The sequence below is a fragment of the Misgurnus anguillicaudatus genome, chromosome 22, assembly GCF_027580225.2.
Source record: "Misgurnus anguillicaudatus chromosome 22, ASM2758022v2, whole genome shotgun sequence".
In the NCBI taxonomy this organism is placed as follows: Eukaryota; Metazoa; Chordata; class Actinopteri; order Cypriniformes; family Cobitidae; genus Misgurnus; species Misgurnus anguillicaudatus.
Window position 1 is genome coordinate 16,960,172 of NC_073358.2, and position 15,291 is coordinate 16,975,462.

Here is a 15,291-nt window from a genome sequence, read left to right on the forward strand (position 1 = left end):
TGGACTTTTCCAGAACGCACAAATTGCCAATCCGTCCCTGGTACCACTTTTAGCATAGCTTAGCACAATCCATTGTATCTGATTAGACCATTTAGCATCGCGCTCAAAAATAACCAAAGTGTTTTGATATTTTTATATAGTTTTACACAGGAAAAAGTGTACCTGGCCCTAAATGTTGTGGGGCTGCAGTGGTGGATTTTTGACAACATCCAGCCCAAACAAACACCCCTCACTTACAGACTACCATGCAAATGAATGAGGGCATAGTTATGTGTGAACATTCAGAGCTTATGATTACGTAAACGTTAAAACCATCTAAAATATTTAACTGCTGCACAGCGACAGCACAAAAACCTTATGATAAGTCTTACCTTATCATCATGGACATATTATTGGTCTGACTGGGCTGATGCTGAGCAGACTGAGCCAGTCCGAGCGAGGGTTGTAAACAGGCCAGTCAGGGTTAATAAAAGCCTCCGACTATGAGCTTCGAGGCCCATAACCAAACGGTGTAAACGGATATTTATTATAATTTCAAATAGAAGTACACATGCATTGAATCACATCTGCCCCATTGGCGGGAAAAGAGTTAGCAGTTCATTAATCAACAAATTACTAACTATCATAGACTCGAGTTAAGTTCACACAACACTCTGTCAAATATTTTGAACAGCAGAATGCATCTCCAAGCGACCGCCCGCGTATTTGAATGAATTAGATGAGTGATTCAATTACGCTACTACCCGTTCATACCACGCCGTGCTTGTTTAGTTAATTTTGATCTTTGAATGAACCGCTTGAGTAAACAATTCAACTTATAATATTTATAAAATCACAAACCACATTTGACATCACATATAAACAAAATTATATTTTGAACAATTTAATGAAGAAAGGTGGAAAAATAAAAACCTGTTGGAAAACAAAAACTTTATTTCATGGGGTTTTAATTTTAAATTCTCTTGCTGTCAGCACACCCCTATTTTCCGAGGGAATGGAATCAAATGTTTCACTCTAGGGGGGCTGGAAAATTAGCATATTTTCAAAAAAAGTGGAGTGTCCTTTTAAGCATGTTGTTTTTTGCCTTTGCATCAAAATGCACAGTTGCAACATTTTTGTATCATTTTTGCTACAGTACAATGTCACTAGTCCAATGAGTCTAAATCCTGGTCCAGGGTGCACAGCTCTGCATATCTTGTAAGCCTCTCATATTTAATCCCATATTTATTTAAATCTTTTAAAATCTACAAAAGCAGAGAGATGCATGAACTAAACTGGAAACGTCAGTTAAGGAAATCATACAAAGTGGGATTGTTTTGGCACGTGTTCCATGATCAACATTGCTTTCTGGTCTTGGAACAAAATTCTTGTCAAAACCCCCAAACCCAGCCACAAACCATAACCTATTTTCTAACTCAGTTCTAAGTCTAAGCCCTATTCGGACGGGATTAGTTTTACAGGGGTAGATGGCGTAATGTAATTTTACCACAGGACGTCGGTAATATTTATGGTCAATTCGGATGAGATTAGAAATCTCAGTAAAACATTCAGAAGTGGGAGGGATAACTCGTTTGCGCAGCGCGTCACCTCTCGTCTTCACATGCACGTTACCTTGCTTCTTAATATCAGATGTGCAAACAACATGAAACAGACAAGGAAAACGCGAAACACTGTGATTAATTTCAGTTTGGGGAGAACAGTTCCGTGCCTCTGAGAAGTAAATTTTACTTTTTTTTTAAGTTTGTGTCGTGTTTTATTCAGAAACTGACTTGCCACTGATTTGTTTCTCCGTCTACGCAAGTAAATGCTTCTTTAGGCGCTTTTATATTTAAAAGAAACCCGCAAATTAAAAGGAAATGACGTGATTTACGTGTATATTTACAGCTGGTCTATTCGCACTGGATTAGTATACCTGAGGTAATTTCTCCGGACCTTTTTACAGAAGGTAAAAGTCACCGTAATCTTTACTGACATGGAGCATTCGGACTGGACTAAAATCACTGAGAAGCTCTGATAAAAACTTGCTTTACCCCACCTCCTTATGCAAAACTAATCCCGTCCAAATAGTACTTAAGCCTAACAATCACCACATTTACATGCACCCTCACAATGCGATTATAATGGGCGATATTGCGGTTATACTTTCCCCTAAGAAAACACAATACCCTTAAAAAATTATGTGATTAAGCTCATAATCACAGCAAGTATAATCTTATTAAAACAGGTGGCATACGCCATTTTTTAATCGCAGTATGCGGCCATGTAAACACTTTAATCAGATCTATACAGCGCATCTATATCTGAAGTTTGTGTGTGTTTTTGTCACGCACCTTAGTGTGAATTCCTTTTAAACTTGACATTAGGACCTTTTCCATGAACTCTCAAAGGCAGTCTTCCTTTATCCAGAAACAGCTCAAGTAACGTGACAGCAGCATATACAACCATTACAGGCCCTGTCATAATATTTCTGTCTTCATCAAGGACACCGCATACCAAAATACGTCCATAAAAATGTGTTTGTCATTTAACATAAGTAAATTAAAACAGTGGACAGTATATGCAAGTTCATCATTTGTGCTCTGCATTGCGCTAACGTTAAGTGTGAATAATCAGAATATAAAAACTGCATATAAACAGGAGTGAAGAGTTTAGCTCCATATAAACATCTTGCTGCGATTATTGGTGTACATGTGAACTTAGTCAATGACTCTTGAATAAATTGACAGTCAGCTCTTCCTTTAACAGTTCTTGGTAATTAAACACAAATGATGAGTGAAACAACCTTTCACTGAAACAGGCCACATTACGTAGCAAAGAGCATCATGTTGACGTACATGGATCATGTTTCTTTAGTTTTTTGTTTTTGTTTTTTGTTTTTTAGAACCTTTTTGTAACCTGGCTTTGAGGCAGTCTGGAGAAAAGCTCCATTTTGATGGGCTGGCTTCATTGAAGACCTGAACGTAAACACCCACTGCAATGATTGGATAGATTCATTCCCCATCATTACTTGTGGGGAATTGTTTTGAAAACCTTAATGTGTACAGCTGAACACACATATGTTTAAGCCACAAAAGATTCTGGGTGCTAGAGATGTGAAACATGAATGGCAATGAAACAAAACAAAACTTCAAACCCGAAGTGATTAAACTACCATATAAAACACAGTACGCGTGCATCCGAATCTAAATCGTGACTGGTAAGTCCTTTATCACCAACTTTTATATTTCTATTGTGCCAGGGTATCTGCAAATTTTTTTAACAGCAAATTTAATGACTTTTAAGACCTTTTTTAAGTCCTCTAAAATAAAAATGGAAGACTTTACATAAAAAACAGGATAATCAGCGCAACACGACACAGAATTTTGTGGCAAAGCATAGCACGGCACAGCTCACCTGAGCCACACTCAAGACACATCACAGGGACATGACAACTTTTATACTAAGTGCTAATTCGCCCTGACATGGTTGACTGTGTATGTAAAAATCAGCCTTTAAGGTACTATTGTTAATTTCTAAATTCTGGCCCCTCTTAGCATTTTGAAAAAGACATGGAGAACATCCCCAGAACATTACAAAATAGGGGTGTGACGGATCACAAAACTCATGATTCAGATCACATTACGGTTTTTGAGGCACAGATCTGATAATTTTTCATATCAGCAAACAAAGGGGTGGGAAAAATCTAGTAACAAATTAAGAAATTACAAACATTTATAAAAAAAGAACAAAGTTGCACATTAGGTAAAGTCTTTGTATAAATTAAATATGATTTTTTTTAGAACTACAAAAGAGATTTTCTCTTTGTCTTGGGTTGTTTGATTAACATTAATGACACAGACTTAAGTAGATTAATTAAGTTATATTGTATTTTAACACAACTTAATTATATTTTTACATATTATCTGTTTTGTTGTCAGACATGTATATCAGGGCTCTCAAGTTTTACCAAAAGTTTGGAGTGAGATGTCAGGAGAGGGGTATTTGTGACAGCGACCCCTCGGGCCCACCCAATTCTCAAGTTTTTGTTAACGGTTTAATTTTACCTAATGTATGTAAACAAACCGTTAATGAGCCCCATTGAATTCCATAGTATTCTTTATTCTACTATGGAAGTGAATGGGGCTCATTAAAGGTTTGGTTACAAACATCCCTCAAAATATCTTCCTTCGTGTTCTTCAGAACAAAAAAAACATGAGCGTGAAAAAATTATGACAGAATTTTTATTTTTGGGTGAACTATTCCTTTTAAAGTGCCCTATTTTGACAAAATAGTTTTGTACATAATACAAAGTTTCTACTTTAGTACTTAAGATAATCTTAAAAACATCTAAGTGTCATTATCGGTGTTACATTAATATGAACTGAAATGCATTTAACATATCTCTTATTAGAAAAATGTATACCACTTGATAACATGTACTCATCTTTCGTACAAAGATGGGTTCAAATTTATTTCAAGTGGAATCTAAATATATTTTTAAATTACATTTTAGTATGTTTTATATAAATGTACTAAAGAACAAAACAATTTAGGCTATATTAAGTACAAAATTAGAACATGAACATAGAGCACGTTAAGTAGATTATGGAACTGTACATTTTCAACTTGAGCTTACTGTACACATACAGTATTGCAGAACATTTAATGATGAAAGGGCAATAATAATGAAATGCATCTCTATTACATTAATTTCAGGAAGCCTCTAGTACTTTACTAAAGCTTCTGGTTGCAAAGCTGTTGGAGTTTTTGATTGAATCAATAATAATTTAGCACGAATTTGGCTTTGTTCCCCAATATTAGCTTTCATTGTCTTTGATCAAAGGGAATGATTTCGTCCAGGAATCGTAATATCAAAATGCTTAAAAATGGGTTATATCTACCGCATTCATCGGATTTGCTTATCCAACTGCCACTCCGTTAAATCCATGTTAGTAATGAACGTGCTTGCAGCGGGATAACATCACCAGAAACAACTTCTCGTTTATTTTTGATTGCCTGGTAGGATGCATTGTGTGAACGACTTCATTAGGCGCTGCAAAAAAATGACAAGTGGATGACATCCAAGGTTATAATCGTTAACGAAAACGAACGAAAAAACGAAAACTAGGTGGGGAAAAACATTGTCGTTAACTGAAATAAAAATAAAAACGAGGCATTCCTAAAAAACGATAACTAACTAAAACTGTAATGTGTGTCTGGCAAAACTAACTAAAATAAAATAAAATTATAGATTAAATGTCCTTAGTTTTCGTCTTTGTTAAAGGCGGAGTCCATGATGTTTGAAAGCCAATGTTGATATTTGAAATCACCTAAACAAACACGCCCCTACCCCAATAGAATCTGGACCTTCTGTTGATAGACCCGCCCCACACATACGCAAACCGGCATTTGATTTGATTTGATTGGCTATAAGTGTGTTTTGGTAGTCGGCCCGTCTCCTTTTCCAACGCGTTTTTCAAACATCGTGGACTCCGCCTTTAATGTCTTTCATAGAGCAAATTACGTTAAGCTTCAAATTCCTTTCCATGCGTCTCTCACTCGCGCGTCACACACACACATTCGGGAATTAATGACTCATTTAAGTCAGTGCCGGTCCTTCCTATACGCAAATTACGCAATTTGCATAGAGCCCCGCACCACTAGGGGGCCCCCTTGATCTCAGAATTATTTAAAATTATTATACCAAATAAAAATTATTATTATGTTTAATGAAAACAAGTGGCTATAATTTAAATAATTTGCAAACTTCCCAATTTATGCGGGTTTTTAAAAAAACTTAATGATTTCTTAAATCACTGATATACTCGGACAACATGCAGGCAGTTTCTCAATCCGAAGGCTGCAGCCTTCGGAGGTCACATTTGTAGGCTGCATATGCGTCATAAAAACGTATTTCAGAATATTAACAATTATAATGTTGACTATTATTCTTAGTTAATGGTTAATTGTTATATTATGCTTATGACTTGCAAATGAAATGCTTATTTGACTTAAATAAATCAGGCTTGATGACGTATGCAGCGCGCATATGCGACATCCGGAGGTTGCAGCCTTCAAATTTAGAAACGGCCGCGTGCATGACGCAGAAGAGTGATGTGGTAACGATGTGCATACTATATGCCCACCATTGCTTTAAAACGAAGCTATCCGTCTGGGGCAGAATAAAGGGGAAAACGTGAAGCAAGGGAACAAGATAAAGGATTTGCGCGAGCAGATTACAGTCAATGCAAAGACGCATCCACAAGCGCCCTAGCATGGGGCGATGCAAATAACGTGAATTGGGCGACGCAATTGCCGCGGAAACACGCGCTTTTCCCTTTGAACTTCAAGAACGCGCTCTCGCGCAGGATAATTTCACGAGAGAGAGAGAGAGAGAGAGAGAGAGAGAGAGAGAGAGAGAGAGAGAGAGAGGTAAGAATGGTGCCCACGTCGAGAAAACTTAATAGAAAACTAGAAATTTGTAAAGGATTAAAGTATATGTCCCTCGTTTAATTACAGTATGTTAACTGGATAACACTTCATATAACTCATTGTATAGTTTAATAAAATAATGTATTTTGATTACACAAATCAAACCTAACTATATGATTGTTTTAGCTGCTGACCAGCATAGGGAATCTCTATGGCTAATTTCTAAGACATGTTGCTGATACAGTACTGTGTGTTGTACCTTTTCTTGTTAATTGAGTCTTTTTGGGCATCTTATGCCTAGAATTATTCAAGGAGGTTGATTCTTTTAACTTCCTTTAAAGTTTGGTCAGTTGTGCATAATGGCATGTGCAACAAATGGATATAGGGTGTCAAACTCATAGATTTGCAATATTTAAAATCAGACACTCTTTTAAAAATATTTGGGGTCAACCTCTGGGACAGCTTTAAAGGGACACTTCACCCATTTGCATTAAGCTTTGTATCTAGCTAGAACCCCAGTCATGTTTTTTGAATGGTCATGCATAATTTTCTCAGTTGCCGCTGAAACAGGAGAAATACAGATTTCAGTGTTGCACTTCCTTCTTTCAATGATGCAAAAATCATAATTTTGCATCATTGAAAGAAGAAAGTGCAATGTCTTTGTTGAGGGAGTAAGACTACAAACACCCCTTTTCTCGGTCAAATATGACACACTTTCAATAAATATTAATGTTTCTACGGGTGAAATGCTATTTTAAAGATGATACTTATTAAATCCTATCAGAGTTCCAGAATGTAATTGAAAAACACCAGTGGCTTTGCTGTCATCAGTATTAAACATGTTACCCCTCAAAGTACCCCTCCCCACAGAGCCCTCCACCCACATAACAAATCCCAATTTAACCCCTGTGTATTAACAGTATGTATTTATATTTAATTTAATTTGATTCATTACATTCATTTAGATCAGGTTGATTTTTTAGTGCTTCTCACAACACATTTTAAATCAAAACAACTTTACAGCAAATACATGTTTCATGTTATAATCAGCAAGTTTATCAGTCAGGGTTTCAAAGTAATGTGCATATGGGAATAATATACAGCTATAAGATAATACACTATGTGGTTAGTTAACAACTACTAAAAGCAAGATTGACTGGGTTTTACCCAGATAGCACAGGTACGTCTGTAAGATGTCTGGTAAAGATCTGGAGATCTGGAATACATCTGGTGTGTAAAAACATCTTATAAAGGAAAAGAGCTGCTTTACATACATTCTAAATCAAAAACGTCTTGCAAACATCTTCAATATGTCTATATGACATCTTTTGGGAGACGTCTCACAGACGTATTGCAGATAAGAAAACAATCTAAATAAGACATCTTGCAGATGTAAACGCAGACATCAAATAGACGTCTCCGAGATGTATGTGTGCTATCAGGGACTGAATGCACACTAACAGAGGGCCCCCCACAAAGCTTTGCTTAGGGCCCCCCAGCATCTAGGACCGGCACTGGTTTAAGTTGATTCCTTACAGGGTGTTGCAAGTTAATGAGTCTTTTGAGTCGATTCTTTACAAAGCAAACGGGTCAAACTGTTTGAATTGGTTCGCGAATCAGTTTAAATTAATTGTTTAGATCGCTTCAAAAACTGAATCGTCTGATGCGGTTTTGCTCGTGTCTAGAAACACGGAGTGAAACATAAAGAGTGTTGGATTACGTGAATATGATTTTACTAATCTTTTAACTAAAAGCAAAGCTTCACACATGTACCCGCCATTATATACGCGCAACCTGTTCGTCGTTAGAAACATTTAAACGTGCGCAAACCTCCCGAAGCACAGTGTGAACACATGACTGCATGAAGAAAGTCCATCTATGATTGACGTCTTCGCTGTATACTGAACTGTATGATGTAAATGCTTCTCACAACACACACACCGTGACATGAGATTCACAACATAAAACAAACATAAGTTTTGTCTAAAATCAGTTTGTATTTCATGTAAGTGTAAACTGTCGATGTCCTCAGACCATCTAATAGATTTTCTGAGTTAACTTTAATATGCATAACTGAATGCAAAACTGTGTCGGTTAACTTGTCTGATATTTCAGCTATAAGCTGTATACATCAACCTTAAGACACAAGTTAATTTCATAGAAATGCTTGTCTATTCTGTGTTTGTCTAAAGTATTCTTTAATATGTACTGTTTGTGTATTTTGCAAATTTACACATATATAGCCTACTGTAGGCCTACGTGCCTTTCAAAAGTTTTCAGACAAAATATGCAAAAATCCTCAGTTTGCTGTGGAGTCAAGAAATGCTAAACATTAAAAGATGAACAGACAAAAGTACAGACATGTCACCTGTTTTAACATGCACAATATTCCAACTCAATGACACAACACGTTTGTATTTTTAAACTATCTAATGTGGCCACGTTGAGACAATTGACTCAGAAGTGTTCAAGTGATGAACTGTGTCCTAATGCATTAATTGTTCACACACATATGTAGTGTCAGTTTGATCCATTTCTTTTGAGTTTTGCGTTTGGGCACAACATACAAGTCATCATTAAAGGCTGTTTTTCTTTGTTGTTAAAGCATGTATGTGTTGAAACATAATCAAAGGTTAATAAAATGTGACTTCTGTACTTTTGACACACTGATAATTATCTTACCAATTTCTGGTCTCCACAGCAAACTTTTACTGTCCTGATCCTTGTGGTGTGTACTGTATACTGTGTGTGCATGTATATTTTTTTCTCAAGAGTTACTAGTAACTTGCTACTTGAGTATTTTTTTCTTTAGTTACTTGTACTTTTACTTGAGTAAAGTTTTTGTCTACTCTTTCCACCTCTGGTTATTTGTCATGTTCTTTTCTCAGATTGAGCTCTCTGACAATCTGACAGAAATGTCTTGTTGTGGCTCAAAAATGGGTTGAATACATGCGGTTCATGTATGTCTTCTTTAGTCTGTTGGCTCTTTAAGTTTTTTACTGGCACACATCACATCTTACTGTGGAGTGTTGAACTTGAAACTGTTTACATATTTGTGCCCATATGTACATTTTTTAACTGGTTTTATTTTTGAATGAATATTTTCTAAAATTGTATGACGTTTTTGTTGAGTTATTATCACACAATTCTTTTTCTGACCTTTTTTAATTCTTGTCCCTGACAAATAACCCAAATTACGAAAAAGACTAAAACTAACACTAAAACTAATAAAAACTAAACTAAAACTAAGCATTTTCAAAAAATAAAAACTAAACTAAACTAGCAAACCCACTTTAAAAACTAATTAAAACTAAACTGAATTTGAAAACAAAAAGTCAAAACGAAATAAAAATAAAAACTAATGAAAAATGCAAAACTATAATAACCTTGATGACATCAGAGTAACACGAGAGCGATTTGAAATCAGCCTCCTTCACAAGAATTCTTGCGGTACTGCGTGTCATCTGCGTGTCATCTGCGTGTCGGTTTTTGCGGCGCTGCGTAAAGTTGAGCACACTTAAAAAACTCGAAGGCAGCAGCTGAACTCGACAGAAGTGCCCTGCACCTCATCCATTAATTGTACATAGCTGGACAATTTATCTCTTACTTCTCAGCATGAGAAATACAAGGTGTGGTGGCGTGTAAGCGTGTGAACTGACTGAAAGGCGTGTGTCTCACGGTCAATGCGTGCGACTTGAGAGCCTGTGTATATAAATAGGGTTACTGACTAAAAAATAGTGACTAAACACAACCCAGTAACATGACCCTCGTTACAAAATCACCAAACATTTACATTTAAGAGCTGATATAACATTATGAGGTGATTTTGGGTACATTACCTGTGTGTCTCATGCAGTGCAGAGCTTTACCGTTGCTCTTCTCGTCTTGTTGTGTTATAAGCGCTTTTAAAAGTAAAAGTATTATTGTAGATCGTGTATATATAAAATATGAGAGAATAAACATTGCCAACTTTTAATTCTTTCCCTCAAGTGCCATGTGAGAGGCGCTGTTGAGGTGCTGCATGACGTAGCATGAAGGAGAGAAAGCATGCGCACACGAGAGAAGCGCCGCTGAGCGCTCGAAACAATGAATAAAGGCGTTTTAATACTAACATATTACAATTATAATACGACAAATACATATAAAAAATTTATGAACTATAACAATGTATGGGAAACACTGGATGATGAGTCTGACATGAAATTTAAAATCTCCTTAATGGAAATTACAGATTTCAAAAAATTTTCAGACCTTAAAAATCTAAAAAAAAAATTAAGACGTTTCAAGACTTTTTAAGGACCCGCGGGGACCCTGTGTGCTTGTGAGTTTGCTCTTACATACACATACCGTTACATACCACAGTACATGATAAGAAAGCTTTGTTTGTTGAGTGTTGGACCTTTCAAACGCAACTTGCCTAAATTACCGTATACAACAATGTAAGTGCGCAACAGAAGACCTTATCACTAACTAAACCGATCAGGTCTGTAACAACATGTGTGTAAAAATGATGACAGAATATTTTGGGTGAACTATCCATTTAACGTTACAGTGTTACTGGTCAATCTAGTTCTGTAACCTTAACATAAGCATGTGTGCTTGTATTACACTTGAGATCTTACCTGAGTTCCTAAGCAGGCCACCATCATGTGTGTAAGGAGTTTAGCAGAAAACATGAGGAATCTAGAGCACAGTACATGTGACACAATGGCCATGGCAAACCCTGACAGCAAAAAGAAAACATAGATTGTAGGTATACATCCTGAGAGCACAAATTAATCACATTATTGGGATTTTTGTTAAGCCCAGAAATTACCTGAGATACAAATGAAGCCTGCAGCATAGAATGCCTCATTAAATGAGACAATACTTGCTGTCTCTGCGTATGCTGTGTAGACAGACAGATGTGAGCAGGCACACTCCACAAAATTCTGACTGTCGTCTACCAAATGACAGAACTGACCATCAGACAACCAGCTGAAGAGGAGAAATCATTTTAAAATAATTAAATACCAACACAAGTGTATACATACACAAAAAGGTTGCATTGTTTTAAAATATGTCTATACAGTAGAAGAAATGTGCCAGCAGAATCAAACTAAAATAAATTTTTCCACTCAGGTTTCCCACAAAATAAATTCTAATATGAAGAGCACAAATTATCCGATTCACAATTTTACATTTCCTTTGGTGTGCAAGTGTGTATAGAGGGTTTCCATTAATATCACTTTTCCATGTGACCACGCGAGAGCTCGCCCGGTTGAGTGGCAAAACGTTCAACAAAATGGCTGGTTTTCATAGTGGCTGCTGCGAAAATTCATGTAAAACTGACTATTATCAGCTGAAATTGAATTTAGTTGGGACTTGATAGCAGAGGTGGACAATACTTTGTTAGTTACATTTTCCAAGCATCTGTGCTTTATTAGGGTGTATTATAAAGCATAGAACCATACTTTGTATTCTTTAATATTGCATATTAAAATTTATTTAATACCTAATTACATTAAAATTGTGTACTTTTAATTGAGTAAAAGTACGTTAATGTACTTAAATATTAAATGTAAAACAAAAACTTGTATTTATGAAATGTAATAGACTTAAAAATTATGATAATATGCTTTGTAATGTATACCGCTCTGTCTTTTGCCACTCAGTGGGCGTAACCGCAAGCACTTTCGTCAAAGGTGACGTCACGTGCATACCCTCTATAAGTACATGTTAACGATTTGCAAAAGGTACAAAGTAAACAATGACTTCACTTCCTGGGCCAGTTGACATGGATAGGATGGTCATTATTATAATTTTGCATACAGTTGTTTATCAGCTCTTACAGTAGCTGGAAAAACAGGCAAGTGGCCACAGTCTGCATTTAAGCCGCGTTTAAACGTTTTGGTGTACATGCGTAAAAGCATTACCCTAACAAAGCAGATGGAGTGGCATTTACTACACAGAGCCACAGTTCACTGACAATCGAGGCAATTTTGCATTAATTATGTGATATGACCCAGCTTGTCAGTGAACTACGGCTCTGTGTAGTAATGGACAATACTTTGTTACATCAGAAAGCAGCTGATGGCGATTTATTACTAAGCAAGGAACCAGCTTTACTAATGAGATACGCTTGACAATCCCCCAATATATATCACCCAGCCTACCAACCATCACAGAAAACTTTCAGCTACTTCAGATTTTCAATAAACATAATTCAGTTTGATTTATAAGCTTGTTGCCACATGTGGACCTTAAAATGAACACACACACACAAGCATACAGGTCCTAAAAAATGTGTGAGAGTTTGTCACGGTAGGCCAAGAGCCCTGACCCCAATACTTCACTGTACACACAATCTGTCTCACTGATATGTGTCAACTTCACACTAGAGCCCTGCACGGTCCCTAATCTAGGCCCTAACCCGGCCCTGGGACGAGATGATTAAGCCCTAGCCCGGTCTTTGTCCAACAGCTTATCAAAATTCTCAGCTCGGGTCCCACCAAAGTCCGACCTTTTTAATCCTCCCCATTATGAATCTGTGACCGCAGATATTAGTCACTGCATCACGTGCATGTGTTTGTGAGTAGAAGTCTGTGCTGTTTGCTGTGACGTTTTTATGAGAGAAAGTACAAACCATTTGATATTTCATTTGTAAAACTTGAAATAAAAGTTACCGCAGAGAAGTTAATGAGAATTCTATTGTCTCTCTATGTGATGCGACAATTATTTATTATTTCAAATCTGTTTACAAGATATATACATTTCAGGCTTCAAACATAAAGAAGAATCAACAATAAGTGGCACACAATCATGACGTGGAACGAAATTTATTGGATATTTCAAACTTTTTTAACAAATAAAAAACTGAAAAACTGGGCGTGCAAAATTATTCAGCCCCTTTACTTTCAGTGCATTAAACTCTATCCAGATGTTCAGTGAGGATCTCTGAATGATCCAATGTTGACCTAAATGACAAATAATGATAAATAGAATTCACCTGTGTGTAATCAAGTCTCCGTATAAATGCACCTGCTCTGTGATAGTCTCAGAGGTCCGTTTAACATCATGAAGAACAAGGAACACACCAGGCAAGTCCGAGATACTGTTGTGGAGAAGTTTAAAGCTGGATTTGGATACAAAAAGATTTCCCAAGCCTTAAACATCCCAATGAGCACTGTGCAAGCGATAATATTGAAATGGAAGGAGTATCAGACCACTGCAAATCTACAAAGACCCGGCCGTCCGTCTAAACTTTCAGCTCAAACAAGGAGAAGACTGATCAGAGATGCAACCAAGAGGCCAATGATCACTCTGGATGAACTGCAGAGATCTACAGCTGAGGTGGGAGAGTCTGTCCATAGGACAACAATCAGTCGTATACTGCACAAATCTGGCCTTTATGGAAGAGTGGCAAGAAGAAAGCCATTTCTTAAAGATATCCATAAAACGTGTTGTTTAAAGTTTGCCACAAGCCACCTGGGAGACACACCAAACATGTGGAAGAAGGTGCTCTGGTCAGATGAAACCAAAATCGAACTTTTTGGCAACAATGCAAAATGTTATGTTTGGCGTAAAAGCAACACAGCTCATCACCCTGAACACACCATCCCCACTGTCAAACATGGTGGTGGCAACATCATGGTTTGGGCCTGCTTTTCTTCAGATGGTTAAAATTGATGGGAAGATGGATGGAGCCAAATACAGGACCATTCTGGAAGAAAACCTGATGGAGTCTGCAAAAGACCTGAGACTGGGACGGAGATTTGTCTTTCAACAAGACAATGATCCAAAACATAAAGCAAAATCAACGATGGAATGGTTCACAAATAAACATATCCAGGTGTTAGAATGGCCAAGTCAAAGTCCAGACCTGAATCCAATCGAGAATCTGTGGAAAGAACTGAAAACTGCTGTTCACAAACGCTCTCCATCCAACCTCACTGAGCTCGAGCTGTTTTGCAAGGAGGAATGGGCAAAAATTTCAGTCTCTCGATGTGCAAAACTGATAGAGACATACCCCAAGTGACTTGCAGCTGTAATCGCAGCAAAAGGAGGCGCTACAAAGTATTAACTTAAGGGGGCTGAATAATTTTTTCAGTTTCTTATTTGTTAAAAAAGTTTGAAATATCGAATAAATTTCGTTCCACTTCATGATTGTGTCCCACTTCTTGTTGATTCTTCACAAAAAGATCCAGTTTTATATCTTTATGTTTAAAGCCTGAAATTTGGCAAAAGGTCGAAAAGTTCAAGGGGGCCGAATACTTTTGCAATATATATATATATATATATATATATATATATATATATATATATATATATATATATATATATATATATATATATATGAAGAGTTTGGTTCCAAAACGCAATAAACGCCATTTTTGAAAAAAATGAGTTACTGCCAAAATCAGCATTATATCAGGTCAGTAGTTAAAAGTAAATTCTTAATTTTACGCAAAATCCAATATCCGCCGTGTTATTCTGTCATCTTTTCTCCCTTTTTTCCCAAAATGCGACAAACGCCACTCCCCCTTTTTTTACAGAACGCAATAACTCCATTTCTGATATTACAGCCCACCGTTCACGCAATGTAAACAAACAATGGCGGACGCGCTGAGTACACAGAGTCCTGCTTTTCCTCATCTACTTTGTACTACGTGATCAACAAACAAAACAAAATAATACTTTAATTGCATCGCTAAACCTGTGATGGTTTTCTGTGATGGGAAAGAAACGTAAGCCATCAACATCTAATATTTTCCCTGAGAGGCACTCGGGAGACGGCCGCTTGTTCTCCCGACAGCATCAAGCTTCTCATGCTAACACATTGACCCCAGAGGATCTTATGAAAAACTTTCCATTATTTTACTCAAAGTCAACGAAAATCGA

At 36.8% G+C, this 15,291-nt stretch overlaps 1 protein-coding gene across 1 annotated transcript in view; it reads right to left on the reverse strand.

The window, feature by feature from the left end:
• The window catches only part of adgrv1 (adhesion G protein-coupled receptor V1), a 1,080,612-nt gene that overhangs the window by 258,975 nt on the left and 806,346 nt on the right, over positions 1-15,291 (reverse strand). Inside the window, 2 exon segments of the mRNA XM_073861135.1 lie at positions 11,034-11,134; positions 11,228-11,388. Of these exon segments, the coding sequence (XP_073717236.1) occupies positions 11,034-11,134; positions 11,228-11,388 (262 nt within the window).